Below are 12,456 nucleotides of genomic sequence, written 5' to 3' on the forward strand. Positions count from 1 at the left end.
ACATGATCTTCCAAGTTTGTGGAAACACATCAAACCCTTACTCAATCACCATCTGGGAGGAGAGCTTACTACACAAACAAGTTCAAGCATTAAAGCAATACATTTTCCTTGAAGTGTCTTTCTGAAGAGATATCAATATATTTAAACTCATTATTAGTAGCTTTTCAATAAAACTATGGAATTATACTTCAGTCTCCTGTAATTCCTTCCTACAGTGCTTTAAATTTGCATTGTCATACAGTAGTTCAGACTATCCTCAGGATAAAAGGCTTAAACAATAATTTCATAGAGGGAAGAGCTATCACTTTCACAACTGCACGCTTCCTTCACAGAACTGTCTTACACCTCCTCCAAATCACAGACAGAAAGATGGCTGGAGAGAGTGGGAAGGAAACAGAGGGGCTGAGGTGAGAGGACCAATATGCACTGCTCCCCCTGTACCTTTGTGCAAGGCATCACTGCAGACAAGGGTTAACATGGAATGACACTATTTCCTTTCTGGAGGACAGGGGCAGTTAGTGACACGGAGCGGGGACTGGCTGGAGTCCAAAACTGGCACAAAGGCGGTGACATGATAAGGTTCATCACCAGCCTTTCAATGTATTATTTTATGTATAGAAGAAGTAAAACTTTGCCTGCTCCACAAAAACTATCAGCAAAGAGCTCTATCAGATGACTCCCAAAAGAGGTCCTACCCTAGAGGTCTGTCTTCTGTCATCTCGAGCCAGAGATAAGATAGATCAATCTAGCAAGTTCTTTACAGACTGGGAACAGCAACAAAACCAGAACAGAAAACATACTTTCAAGTACTCATATGAATGGTATAAACTATTATAGAAATATAAATCTGTCTTACAGAAATGTTTGTTTTCTGACTTTACTAAGTAAATAAATACCTCAAAAAAGCTATATCTTATCCATAATGTATAATTTTTAGCTGCAAACTAAAGGGGGTAACTGTTAGAAAATTAGTTCTCTGAATTTCTTCTCCTTAATGAACAATGAATCAATCTGAGAAAAGAAACCACCTTTCCTTAAAGCTACTATTTCTGATGAAATTCTCATAGTAAGTTAGTAATTATGTGCTTAATTTGTACAGTTCTTGATCTTATGCCACTGCTAATGAACTTGTGCCTCAGGAATAAGTCAAATAAGTCAGTGTACAGGTTTTTGTTTCTTTCTTTTTTTTACTGAATGAGCAAATCAATCACACATCAGTGTTGTAAATTTATGTGCAAAAGCATTGAAGTGCTTTACTACAAATTACAACGTAGAAACACGTTAACTAAACAATTAAATTCATACAATCAGATTTAGGAATATAACAACACAAAGAAGAAACAGAATTACAGTACATTTACAACACAAGACAAATACATGGAATTCATTAGAAAATATTGTAATAAATAATTCATGAATTATAGTGCAATTGATTTATGCATAAATATAACTAATTGCCTAAAAATCAGTTGTTAACAAAAATCTGTCAAAAATCAAGGCAGCCACAGAGTTTTACTAAATTACTGCGACAATGGAAATACTGCAATTAAAAAACAAATACAAGTATTTGTACTGTAAACAACTAAAAAAATCAGTCTCACTAAAGTTAATATACAATTTAATATAAAATTGTCATTAGCTACCAGAAATGGTTTAAACAGCTTTACTGAGCAGTAGTTCTAAAAACAGAGGCACTGTTTTTTAATATAAAATACTTGAGAAACATTCAAATAAGTAGAAAGCATGTAGGGCTTGCTTTCGCCTTCATTTAAAAGTCTGCTGAAACAGGAATTTTCAGAAATTGTCAATTACTAAGTAGTGACTGGTAACTGAATTTATAAAACAGTTCAAAATGTATAATTTAAATGACAATTAATGAAATACATAGGGGTTGGGGAAGGAGAATTTACACATTTCCCTGCCTTTCCTTAGTTGTGTAATTAAAGGTTAGCCTAATAATTAGAAACAAATAATTCTGTTCCTTTAAACACTTACAGGTTGAGTATCATCTATAAACTATCAAAAAATATTTTAATTACTATTTCTGACCAAAAAATAAATACAAGTACTAAAATGTTGAAAATTAATTATAATATTACATACAAAACTACTGAGTACTGTTAAGTCAATAGTAAAATGATCCCTGATTTTATGAATCCTGTTAAATTTTTGGTCAGGTCATCTTTTAAATGATATAAAAAGAGTACTGTTACTTGCCTTCAATATAAAGTTCTGACTCAAATTTCTAACATTGTCTGAGGAGTAGAAAACATCAGTATGGTACAAATAGTAGGCAATGTATTGAAGCCCCAGATTTTTGCAAGTAAAACTGTATAAAGACAGATGTTGAAACATTTACGTTTTTTCAACTGCATTTTTCAGTGGGGATATATTCACAAATTATTCCTTCTGGTCCTCACAAAATATGGCTTAATTCTTTTAAAATGAAAGATGACCCTGACACCTGCTCTTCTGCAAACTCTTTATCAGGTACACTTCTGCTTAAAATCTTAAAATCATAGAATCTGCTGAGTTGGAAGGGACCCATCAGGATCATCAAGTCCAACTCCTGGCCCTGCACAGGACACCCCAAGAATCACACCATGTGCCTGAGAGATTCATTCTGTAATATGCAAGTAAACCTTAATGACTGAAGGAGATTCAGTGTAGATCTGAGAGACCAAAGAACTGAGATATTGGTTGTGCAGTTTCAAAGGATTATTCTGTTTTAAAATGGAAGTTGTTATTTTTTAGTAGTGTTAATAGATATGGGCTAGATTTTACCATTAGTATTGCAGTATGCTCTCCACTGAATTTAATGGCAAGTTTATCTACAAATAAAATTACCTGATGTGGCCCATATGTATCCAATGTACCAATTCATTGATATAATTAACCCATACACACGCAAATTTAAGTGGGGAAAAAAATATGTGCATGTGTATGACACGTATAAAAGTTGGAGAAAAGTCTTTTTCTATGCCAAATTAGATGCATACAGAAAAAAATAGATGTTGAGAGGAAAAGGGCATTGATGTTCAGTAGTGAATGTATGAAGCAAGCCCCCATTCATATGTAGACATGTTTTTGATATTACATAAAAAAAATTAAGTGTGATAAAAAGTCCAATGTAAATACTTTGAAATTTATGTAAAAACTGCAATATGAAGGTAGTTGGTCTCCCTTAAATTCTATTAAAAGTTACGTATTTAAAATGAACTAACTTCTAACTACCAAATTTATAAAGACTTTATATTATTGAAAGTTCAAAACAGCTTCACTGTTTAATATTTGTATTTCTATCAAGACCCTGAACTGCAAATTTGGTTATTAGCAAAATGATAATGTAACTTGGTATTCATTTTGATAAACTGAAAATGTTTTGAAATGTCACAGCAGCAAATACATTACAGTTACAGTGAGGTTTTTCAATAGGAGTGTGACACAATCCTTAAATAAATTTTAAGTAGTCATAACATCAACTAACCAGCACGTTTAAACAAAAAAACAAACAAACCCAAACCATTCTTAAGCTCATTCTGTGCACATTATGAACATGCTCTAAGTTGCATTCCAACTTTCTTTTTAAATCTTACAAGTTACCTTAATTGTCAAACTAAAAAGGAAAATTATGTTAAAGTTTAAATTATTTTATGCTCTTAGTATTCCATCTTATTTCATATTTAATAATTCTATAACTACAGTAATTTCTCAGATTTCATAAGTGTACACTTTGTAAACACCAATTTCTTTCTAAACAAACAACAAAATTTTCTTAAAATGATAAAAAAATGCAGTTTATGCCTGCTAAACACACATTTTTAGTAATGAAATGTTTTTCTTACTTGTATTGGATATTTAAGTAACGATAAACTTTTTTTTTTCACAGAATGTACTATATCCTACTAATACTTCACAAATCCACTTCCTTGTAAGGAACTAGCCTTTTTTTTTTTAAAATCCACTGCTTTGTATAATCTGAGTTACTTACAATTTATTGCAAGTATTCTGTGAACTATAAAGTCTGCTAACCCTTGGTTGTGTATTTCCATAATAAGATGGATAATTGAATGGGTAAAGTGGTTCTCCACCAATTAAAAATTATGCTTCACATGACAAATACTTCTTTTCCCAAAACATCTTTATGCTATTGACTACTAAATAAAACCTGAATCTTTTCACCTATTTATACAAGGATTATATTAAATACACACTATCAGAATTAAGTGAGCAACTCTATAATTCTGTCCACAGTGAAAACCCTGAATAAAACTATTTTTCAAAAGGCATGTATGTGGTTTTTGAACTGTATAGTTTCACGTCTTCTGTCAGAGTGAGCATATGTATTTCTCACGTAGTGTGTGTATACAGACATACATACACACACACACAACAATTCGCTAACAATTATTCTACACAGGCTTGCTACTATTTTTGCAGCTGCCAGTCCCTGAATCTGTCATATTAAATAAGCCAGTATCTGGTAATCGGAGTTTCTTCTTCGGTGGAGTCTTCAATGTTCCAGATCTTTCTTTTACTTTATATTCTAAAGTGCTGTGAGGTACCCCATAAATTCCTTGTGCTTTGGAAACACTCATTTTCCCACTCATTACCATTGCAATTGCTTCTTCCATTATTTCGTGATCATACTGCCGATAGCGGCCACGTTTTTTTCTTGGTTGCTTATTATCTTTACGATCCAAACTATCTTCTGTATTTTCTGAGGTTCCATCTACTGTCCCATTCTTAGCATTAAGACACAAAGGAGAGAGGTCCCCATGCAGAAAGTAGGAGTCAACACTTGAGTGAGTTACAGGTCCAGAACATTCAATTTTGTTCTGTTTAGGGAGGATATTTTTCAATTTTTGAAGAGCTGATCCTTCTAAGACTGAGGAGGTTTTAGAAACGTGGTACATAACATCCAGAAGACCAGCAGTATCAGACTGTGGTTTGGACACAGAACTTATTCTTAGCTGAGGAATTTTTAATTGTACAGTAGGACTTGAAGTTTCATATTGTAGATTTTCACTTTTTTCTTTAAATTGAGTGACCATTCTCTGTAGAGTTAACTGGTGGAGGTAACTGGAAGCTGTTGGGAATTTTAATTCTGAGGTTTCAAGTAGACTGAGTTTACTTTTTTCTGTGCGCTCTGCTTGAGCTCTTGCCCACAAGGCTACTTTTTGTAGGACTGCACAAGTTTCTTTACTGTCTTTAAATGAATAACTATCATTGAAATCTCGAGTTTTATTTTTAAAAGGTGCAGGCTTTCCTGCTGGTAAGGCTTCTAAGTGGAGAAGTAAAGTTTTTTGAGGTATGCCATAAAGTATGCCTGCTTTATTTATGTCCAGTGCTCCAGACTGAATGTCTTTCAAAGCTTTTGAGAGCAAACCATCTGCAAACTCAGCACTTCTTTCCACATAGTCCTCTCTGTTTCTGTGTAGTCTCCTGGATGGATGGAATGAAACGATGGTAAACTGATGTATGAGAGACTCTCACACAGCTATGGAAGGGAAGGGTCCACTCCTTTATTATACTCCTTGCTTCGGTAACATCACTGCTTCTGATACTTTTTAGTCTTTGAGATGTGGTAGTTAAATGATTATCCTAGCAAACTTACAGTTCTGGTAGGACAGTGCGTCAAAAATCATACGGTGGCTTCTACAGCAGCCCTTCCAAGAACTTTATATCCTAGCTCAGTATTTGATAATAGTCTCATGTGCTTGTTATATTCCCTTGTTCACATGCTTGCAGAGCAACACTGTTATAATTTTAGTTATACAATTAACGTTCCATTAAATACCCAAATCCTGAAGGAGTTTTTGTTAGTAGAAACGTGACGTTACCGCTAAACAAGTAATAAAAGAGTCAACCCCCTCATAGAAAATTTGCAGCAATAAGTACATAACTACACACAAACATCCCAGACTTACACAAAACTAGGCTTTCTACAACAGTAAGATAAAGTGCTGTTGTTAACAATCAAGTCCATTTTCGCAAAATAAGACACAGTTTAAAAAACTTCTAGTCACTACTTACAGCTCACTAGTTACAAAGTCATACTCATTTTCAAACTTCTTCGTATGAGTAAATTAATAAAATGCACTTCTACATCATTCAACAAATACTGCTACTGTAGTCCTATTTGCAGTAAGTTATTTGGTAAGACGTACAGGTGACAAAAAGGGTCCTGCTATGGCTAGTGGATGGGAGGATGCCAAGATCATAAAATCCAACAAAACAATGCATTTCACTAATTTGGTGGTAGCTTTCAGCAGATGCAATAACATTTTCCGTGCTGAATAAAGACATTTAACCATTTGCCACCACACACCATAGTCAGAACCATGATGTAAGTTTAAGTATGATGATTAAGAGCTCTCTCTCACGCGCTTGCTCTCTCTCTTATTAAGGAGTTTTATAGATAATAGTCATTTAACTTGTTCATGTTAGTTGAAGAACATTTTACATCTAATTATTAACATGGTCATTTTTGTCCAAAATTGAAGTTTCCTAAATAAACTCTAAAAGAATTATTTGCATTTTCTTCTACTATTCTATTACTTTTAATGTGTTATGTAATCAATTTTCAGGTAATTTTTAGTAACATGAACTAAAGTTTGGTGATTGTTCTGATAACTTTTCTTTAAACAGAAAAAAAGGAAAAAGACAAATGAAACATATGATATATACATAGACACACACTTATGAGTGACAAAAATTCTTTTGAAAGCAAAATAGGAACCACATGTGTGTGCCAGTATATACAAGTATGTTATGAACATAAAACCTGACCAGAGAAGAGAAACCCGGATTGTCTTTTAGATAAGCCAAAGAGAGTCCTAAATGTTGCTTACCCAGACACTGAGTTTTCAGAACACAATGGATCATATTTTGGTTCTTCCAACCTTGCGCTTTTCTTTGTAGAGAGATCTAGCACTCCATCCCCTGCAAAGAACGAGTAGTGATGATAACAGCGGTTTAAGGATCTCAAAGATTTTGTTAGCAAATATTTTTTACCTGTGGCACAATTTTCAAGCAGCTACTTTATTTTTTAAAATTTCTGACACCATATTCCGTTAACAATGTCAGCCATCAGCAAATGATTCTGTACATTTCATTTGGAAAAATACTTTTTTAAAATACGGAAAAAAATAAAAAATAAACCCATTCAGAGAGAATAAAATCTGTAAGAATCTGTATTGAACAGAAACTTGACTGCTTTCCTTAAAATCATATATGCATCTATATTGCACTGTTTACTTTCAAGGCAACCAAAACAATGCACTTGATATTACTATTATTATTATTCATATTTACATACTGTAAACAAACAAGTCTGATGCTGAAGTTAAAATTCACCTAACTAAATCCTAGGCTTACAGGACAATTCAGGTTAATAAGGATCTCAGGAGGCCTCTAGACCATCCTCCTGCTCAGAGTAGGGTCAGCTATGAGACCAGACCAGGTAACTGGATAAGCAGGTAGTACTCCAGCAACTGAGAAGCAAGCTTGAGCCCAGTACAGGGTTTTAAGAAAATGAGACCTATGCCATTAAAGGTTTTAACAGTTTATTTATAGAGATTCCTCCTGCTGCCTCCACATATATGCAATAATGTAATTAGAGAAATAGGAAGAGGTGGAAGTCTGGGGTGGAAGTCTGCTCTGTTAGGTTGCTGGTAAATGCTAAATACAAGATTTATAGCTGGCTGTTGAAGTCTATGAAGCACTGAAACAGGAAAACATACTTCTTAAAAATCAGTATTTAAAAACATTGAAAACTAAAGAAACTAATTAGCACTTGAAATATTACTTTTAGCTTAAAGGTTTTTCTTTAAAAAAAATCACATTTTAATCATAGTTAAATCCCCTGAATATATTTAATTTCATACCTTTCTTCCTTGGTTCTCTGTTTCAAACTTGGGCTGTTTTGTGTGCCTGAGCTCTGCGAATTCAATTTTCAGTTTCAACATGTAGCTCAACATTCAACTCTACAATCACCCTTATACTACCCCTTATTACATTTACAGGGTCATTTTCATGTTACTGCTTATTATTTCTAAAGCATCAATCAACTGTATATATTTTCCCACAGCCTCAGATGCAGACATGAAGCACTGGCTGAAGAATCCAAATGCAAACAGCAGAATAAGATGCCAGGAACATTGTTTGGGTACCTCTCCTTTTTACCAATAGTGCAAAGAAATAGAGTTCTGTGTAATAATCAAAGCCAACTATTTGTTTTGGACTGCTTTCTGACTGTTCTTCCGCAACTATTTTGTGGAAGAAGGGTAGAGAAAGTAACATCATGAGTCAGCATTAGGAGAAAAATATTCATAAATATGCCACTTGTCAAAGATGCTCCTTTTCTTCTGAATACATTCCTTTCAAAACCTTCCTTAGCCCTAAGAATGTTAAAGGAAGGACTAATGTTAATCAACCTCTCTGATGTAGTGATGTTAAGGAAGAAAAAGCCAATTAAAAACACTACAGAAATACTCTACAGGGACTATTTGGCCCACCAAATACTCAAGCTTGCAGTGTCCCCAAGTCCTGTGCAAGACAGATTTTATCTGCTGTGTTCTGTCAGTCATACAAAGTACATCTCCCTTTCTTAAGTGTTTGTGTGTTCCCTTTCACAACAGTTTTCCCATCTGCAATTGATATTCATTGGCAATATGATAAAGTTTAGAAGAGATCACTGGAGAAAGTCACTTGAGAAAAAACTACTTCAAAGTTGATAACTCACAAAGTAATGAAGAGCTAATCATCTCTAACCAATTTACAAAAAAAATTTCTAGCTAACTAGATTTCTAGGAAAAAAAAAGCCCCAACAAACAAAACCCAAAGGCTCTTGTAAAATTCCATAATGAAATCTAACCAAAATAATTTTCATTTCCAATCTTTCAGAATTGGCTTTGACAATACAAGGCTAGCAATAAGTTGAAAACTTACTTAAAAGAACACAGTACTGAAAATGCAGGCTTCTGAAACCAAAAATTAGATACATTTTGGGCCTCTAAAGGGTAAGCAGAACGGAAGTAATTTCAGATTCAAGACAGTTCCTCCAACTCAGCAAATGCATTAATTAAGTACATGACACTTCCCTGAAGACAATGCTTTATGGAAAGATGATACTCAGTAAAAAGAACCATGAAAGAAATTTGATATCCATACAAAATATCAGATAAAGTTACTGCATTCCAGATTTTTATTCAGTGATTTCACTTGAATTAAAAAAAAAAACCAAAAACAAACAGAAAGCAAAAACCAAACCAAACCAAATCACGAAACAACCCTCACAAAAAACCACCTCCAACTGGTAGGAAAGTGAGAGCATTTGCTACAAAACCTTAAAATATAATAAAATCCCACCTAATGAAAGGAATGTATGTATATATACACAGTAATACCAAAGTTCACTTTGGTACATTAGGTACAAGACCAAAAAGTTTGCGAAGGGGCATCCTGCATGTGGACAATGAAACTTGAAAACTTGTTACTTGCAAGGTAGGAGTACTTTTCTCTAAACTGAGCCAAAACTTTTTACTATTTCTTATCAAATCACTCAAAATAGGTATTAAAACAAGAATTCTGAATAGGAACTGAATGATACCAGGAACAGAAAAACCACTCTCTAAAGTGGTTTTAATAAAAGACATGAAATTACTTCCACTCTTAGCTAAAGCCATGACTACTGAGATGACAGTCTTCATAAACAATACTATGTAACACTGGATAATATAGAAAAATTCTTAGATTTTTTCAGGTATGCTACTCATGGTCTTCTAATGAAGCTACTTCTGTGCAAATTAAATCATTTTGATCTTCAAAGAAATGGCTCAACCTCTGCCCTTTGCTTCTCAGCACCAGATTATCAGGTAACTAAGACATAACTAAGTATGATCAAAGTTCATCTTCAAAATAATCAGGACCACAATCATTTGAAATGCCTCCAGACTAGTGATGCTAGAGAAACAGGGAGGGGAAGGGGAAGCAACAGAAACCATATGTGTCAACCTTGAGCTCTTACAATTGGTATTTCTGCACTGATTTCAGCAAATTTCTGGGTTTCAGGAGATCTTTCACTAGCTATTATGAACTTTCTTATTGGATCAGATAACCTACTCTAGTGAGTTCTCAGTATCCAGAGATGGCAAGCACCCTACTAGTGTGGCCACCACTTGCAGCTCCTTCCTCTCCTACTCTCCTAGTAGCTGCTATCACTGGCTTAGGGATCTCAGAGATACATCCCTGCCTACTCTAGCTTTGGTTTCTGCCCTTGGTTCTGTTAGCTGTGAACTTGTCTAAGGTTCTTTGTGAACCCACTGACACTGTCCCTCTTCACAACCTCCTGTCACAGCAGTTCCTGGTGTTTACAAACTGCAGGTGTTTACAAACCCGCTTCCTCCTCTAAGAAGTTCCAGCAAGCCCTCCTTAGTTCTAATATAGTGAGATTTAGTAAATACCTTGCCCACACACACCATAAAGGTTTTTGTAGCAACAAAGCAACAGTCTTGCCTTCCATACCTTTCCTGATGGTGTCTTGCCTTTTGCTGGTTATTTCCTGTGCTGCTGCACACAGAAACTGTTTTCATGGAACCGTCAGTAAGAACATCAAAGCCTTTTATTAATTCTTAACTACACCTTTGACTAACACCTTTTTGCTGACTTGATGTGGTATCTTGTAACATGAAAAACTGCTAGATGAAAACTGTATGGCCAAGTATTGGGTGTCCACAGCACAGTCTTGGCAGCATCTGTCAGGACAGGCGAGGGGCTGCCCTGTGCTGGACACAGATGGTCCTGGCTGGCTCCAACAGACCCATTGCAGGGCACAGCTGAGCCCAGCAGCCATTTGGGCTGAATCTCTGGGAAATCACATTTAAGAAAGGGGAAAAAGTGCCAGATGGACAGAGAAAACAGGAACCAAAAGAATGAAGAAATAAGAGAGGAAAGCCCAAAGGCAGAGAGAAACCATTAGGTACAGACTGGACACTGCACACCCACTACCCTTGCACCAGAGGGGCGGGCTGGGGTGGTCACAAGGGAACCTGGAGCAACACTGAGCCTGGGAGAGAGGAAAGGCAGTGTTGTAATGTATCTTTTTGTTTCTACTACCTGAATTAATAATTAAATATTTATTTTAATGAGCAATAATTTGAGTTATTTTACCCAAACAGAGTCTGTTTTGCCCACAATGGCAAGTGGTAAGCAGTGGCCATGTTCTTAACTCACACGCTCTCCTTTCTGTTCTTCCCATTTTCTCCCCTGTGCCACTGTGTGGGAAGCAAGTAAGTGAGTATCTAATAGGAATTTGGCTGTTAGACACCCTGGCAGCCAAGGAATATACACCTACTTGCCTCAAAAATGTACCTCTTTACGGTGCCCTTTTTGTGCAGAAGTATTAAACTGTTTCTTGAATGTATTTACAGCTCATACAATTTATCTTTGTGAACTGCTTCTTCATTGGCTTAGTTTGGAGGACAAGCAATGTTGCAAAAGTACACAATTTTGTTTTTTTGTTAGGAGCAGTGCATGAAAAACAAATTTTCTTGCACTGTACAGAATATTCTTTTCAAGGCCTGGACAGTCTTATGAGTTACACAGATTAGGAAAAAAAGAGCAAGATACAGGTATTTCTGGAGAAAGTTGCTGCTAATTTACAGATGATTGCCTGATTATTTACCACTAAGGTGCACAGGAATTAAAGCATCCTGCTAAATTACCACTTCCATATGCAGAGGAAAGCAGAGGATAATTGGAGACTCCAATACAAGTCAGGTGCCAAACTGACATACCTGGATACCAGTACTTAAATACCAGTATTCAGTACTAAATGCTTCAGTACTAGGAGTGCAATGGGTTGATCTTGGCCAGTAGCTAGTCCCCAGCTCAGCTCCTCTCTGTTCCCCTTCTCAGTGGAGGGAGAAATAAGATGAAGGTCATCACGATAAATATCAGGATATCATTTGCCAATGACCATTACAGGCAAAATAGACTTGAGGAAAATTAATTTATTGCAAATTAAAACTAATTTGGATAATGAGAAAAGGACAAAAATTAAAGTGCTTCCCCACTCCACCTTTTCCCAGGCTCAACTTAACTCCCAGCTCCTCTATCTCCCTAACCCCCAGTTGGCATAGGCAGGATTGGTAATGGGCATAATTCCTCTCTACTGCCTTTTCCTCCTCACACTTTTCCCCTCTGCCACTGTGGGTTCTCCACAGGCCACAGATCCTTCAGGAAATATCCAGCTGCTCCAATGAGAAGTCTTCCACAGGCTGCAGTGTGAACGAATACCTGCTCCATAAGCTGCAGTGGAACACCCACTTCACTGGGGCCCTCTCGCTGTGCTCCATGGTAAAAATACCCACTCTGATTTCTGGAGCACCTCCCTTCCCCTTTCTCTCATCTTGTTGTTCACTGTGCTGTTTCTCACTCCTCTGCCTGTCCAGC

General features: G+C 35.9%; 1 protein-coding gene across 7 annotated transcripts in view; it reads right to left on the minus strand.

Moving 5' to 3' along the window:
* Window positions 1–12,456, minus strand: part of LCORL (ligand dependent nuclear receptor corepressor like) — a 56,725-nt gene that overhangs the window by 24,086 nt on the left and 20,183 nt on the right. For 5 of the 7 annotated variants that reach the window (XM_029960230.1, XM_029960220.1, XM_029960208.1 and 2 more), the window contains exon 5: window positions 6,855–6,945. In XM_029960230.1, the coding sequence (XP_029816090.1) occupies window positions 6,855–6,945 (91 nt within the window). Of the gene's footprint in view, window positions 1–1,181; window positions 5,446–6,854; window positions 6,946–12,456 lie in introns of those variants that run through there. The other 2 variants (XM_029960229.1, XM_008930336.3) reach the window with 2 other exon arrangements.

This window comes from Manacus vitellinus, unplaced genomic scaffold, assembly GCF_001715985.3.
Source record: "Manacus vitellinus isolate BGI_N305 unplaced genomic scaffold, ASM171598v3 scaffold_0_pilon, whole genome shotgun sequence".
Classification (NCBI taxonomy): Eukaryota; Metazoa; Chordata; class Aves; order Passeriformes; family Pipridae; genus Manacus; species Manacus vitellinus.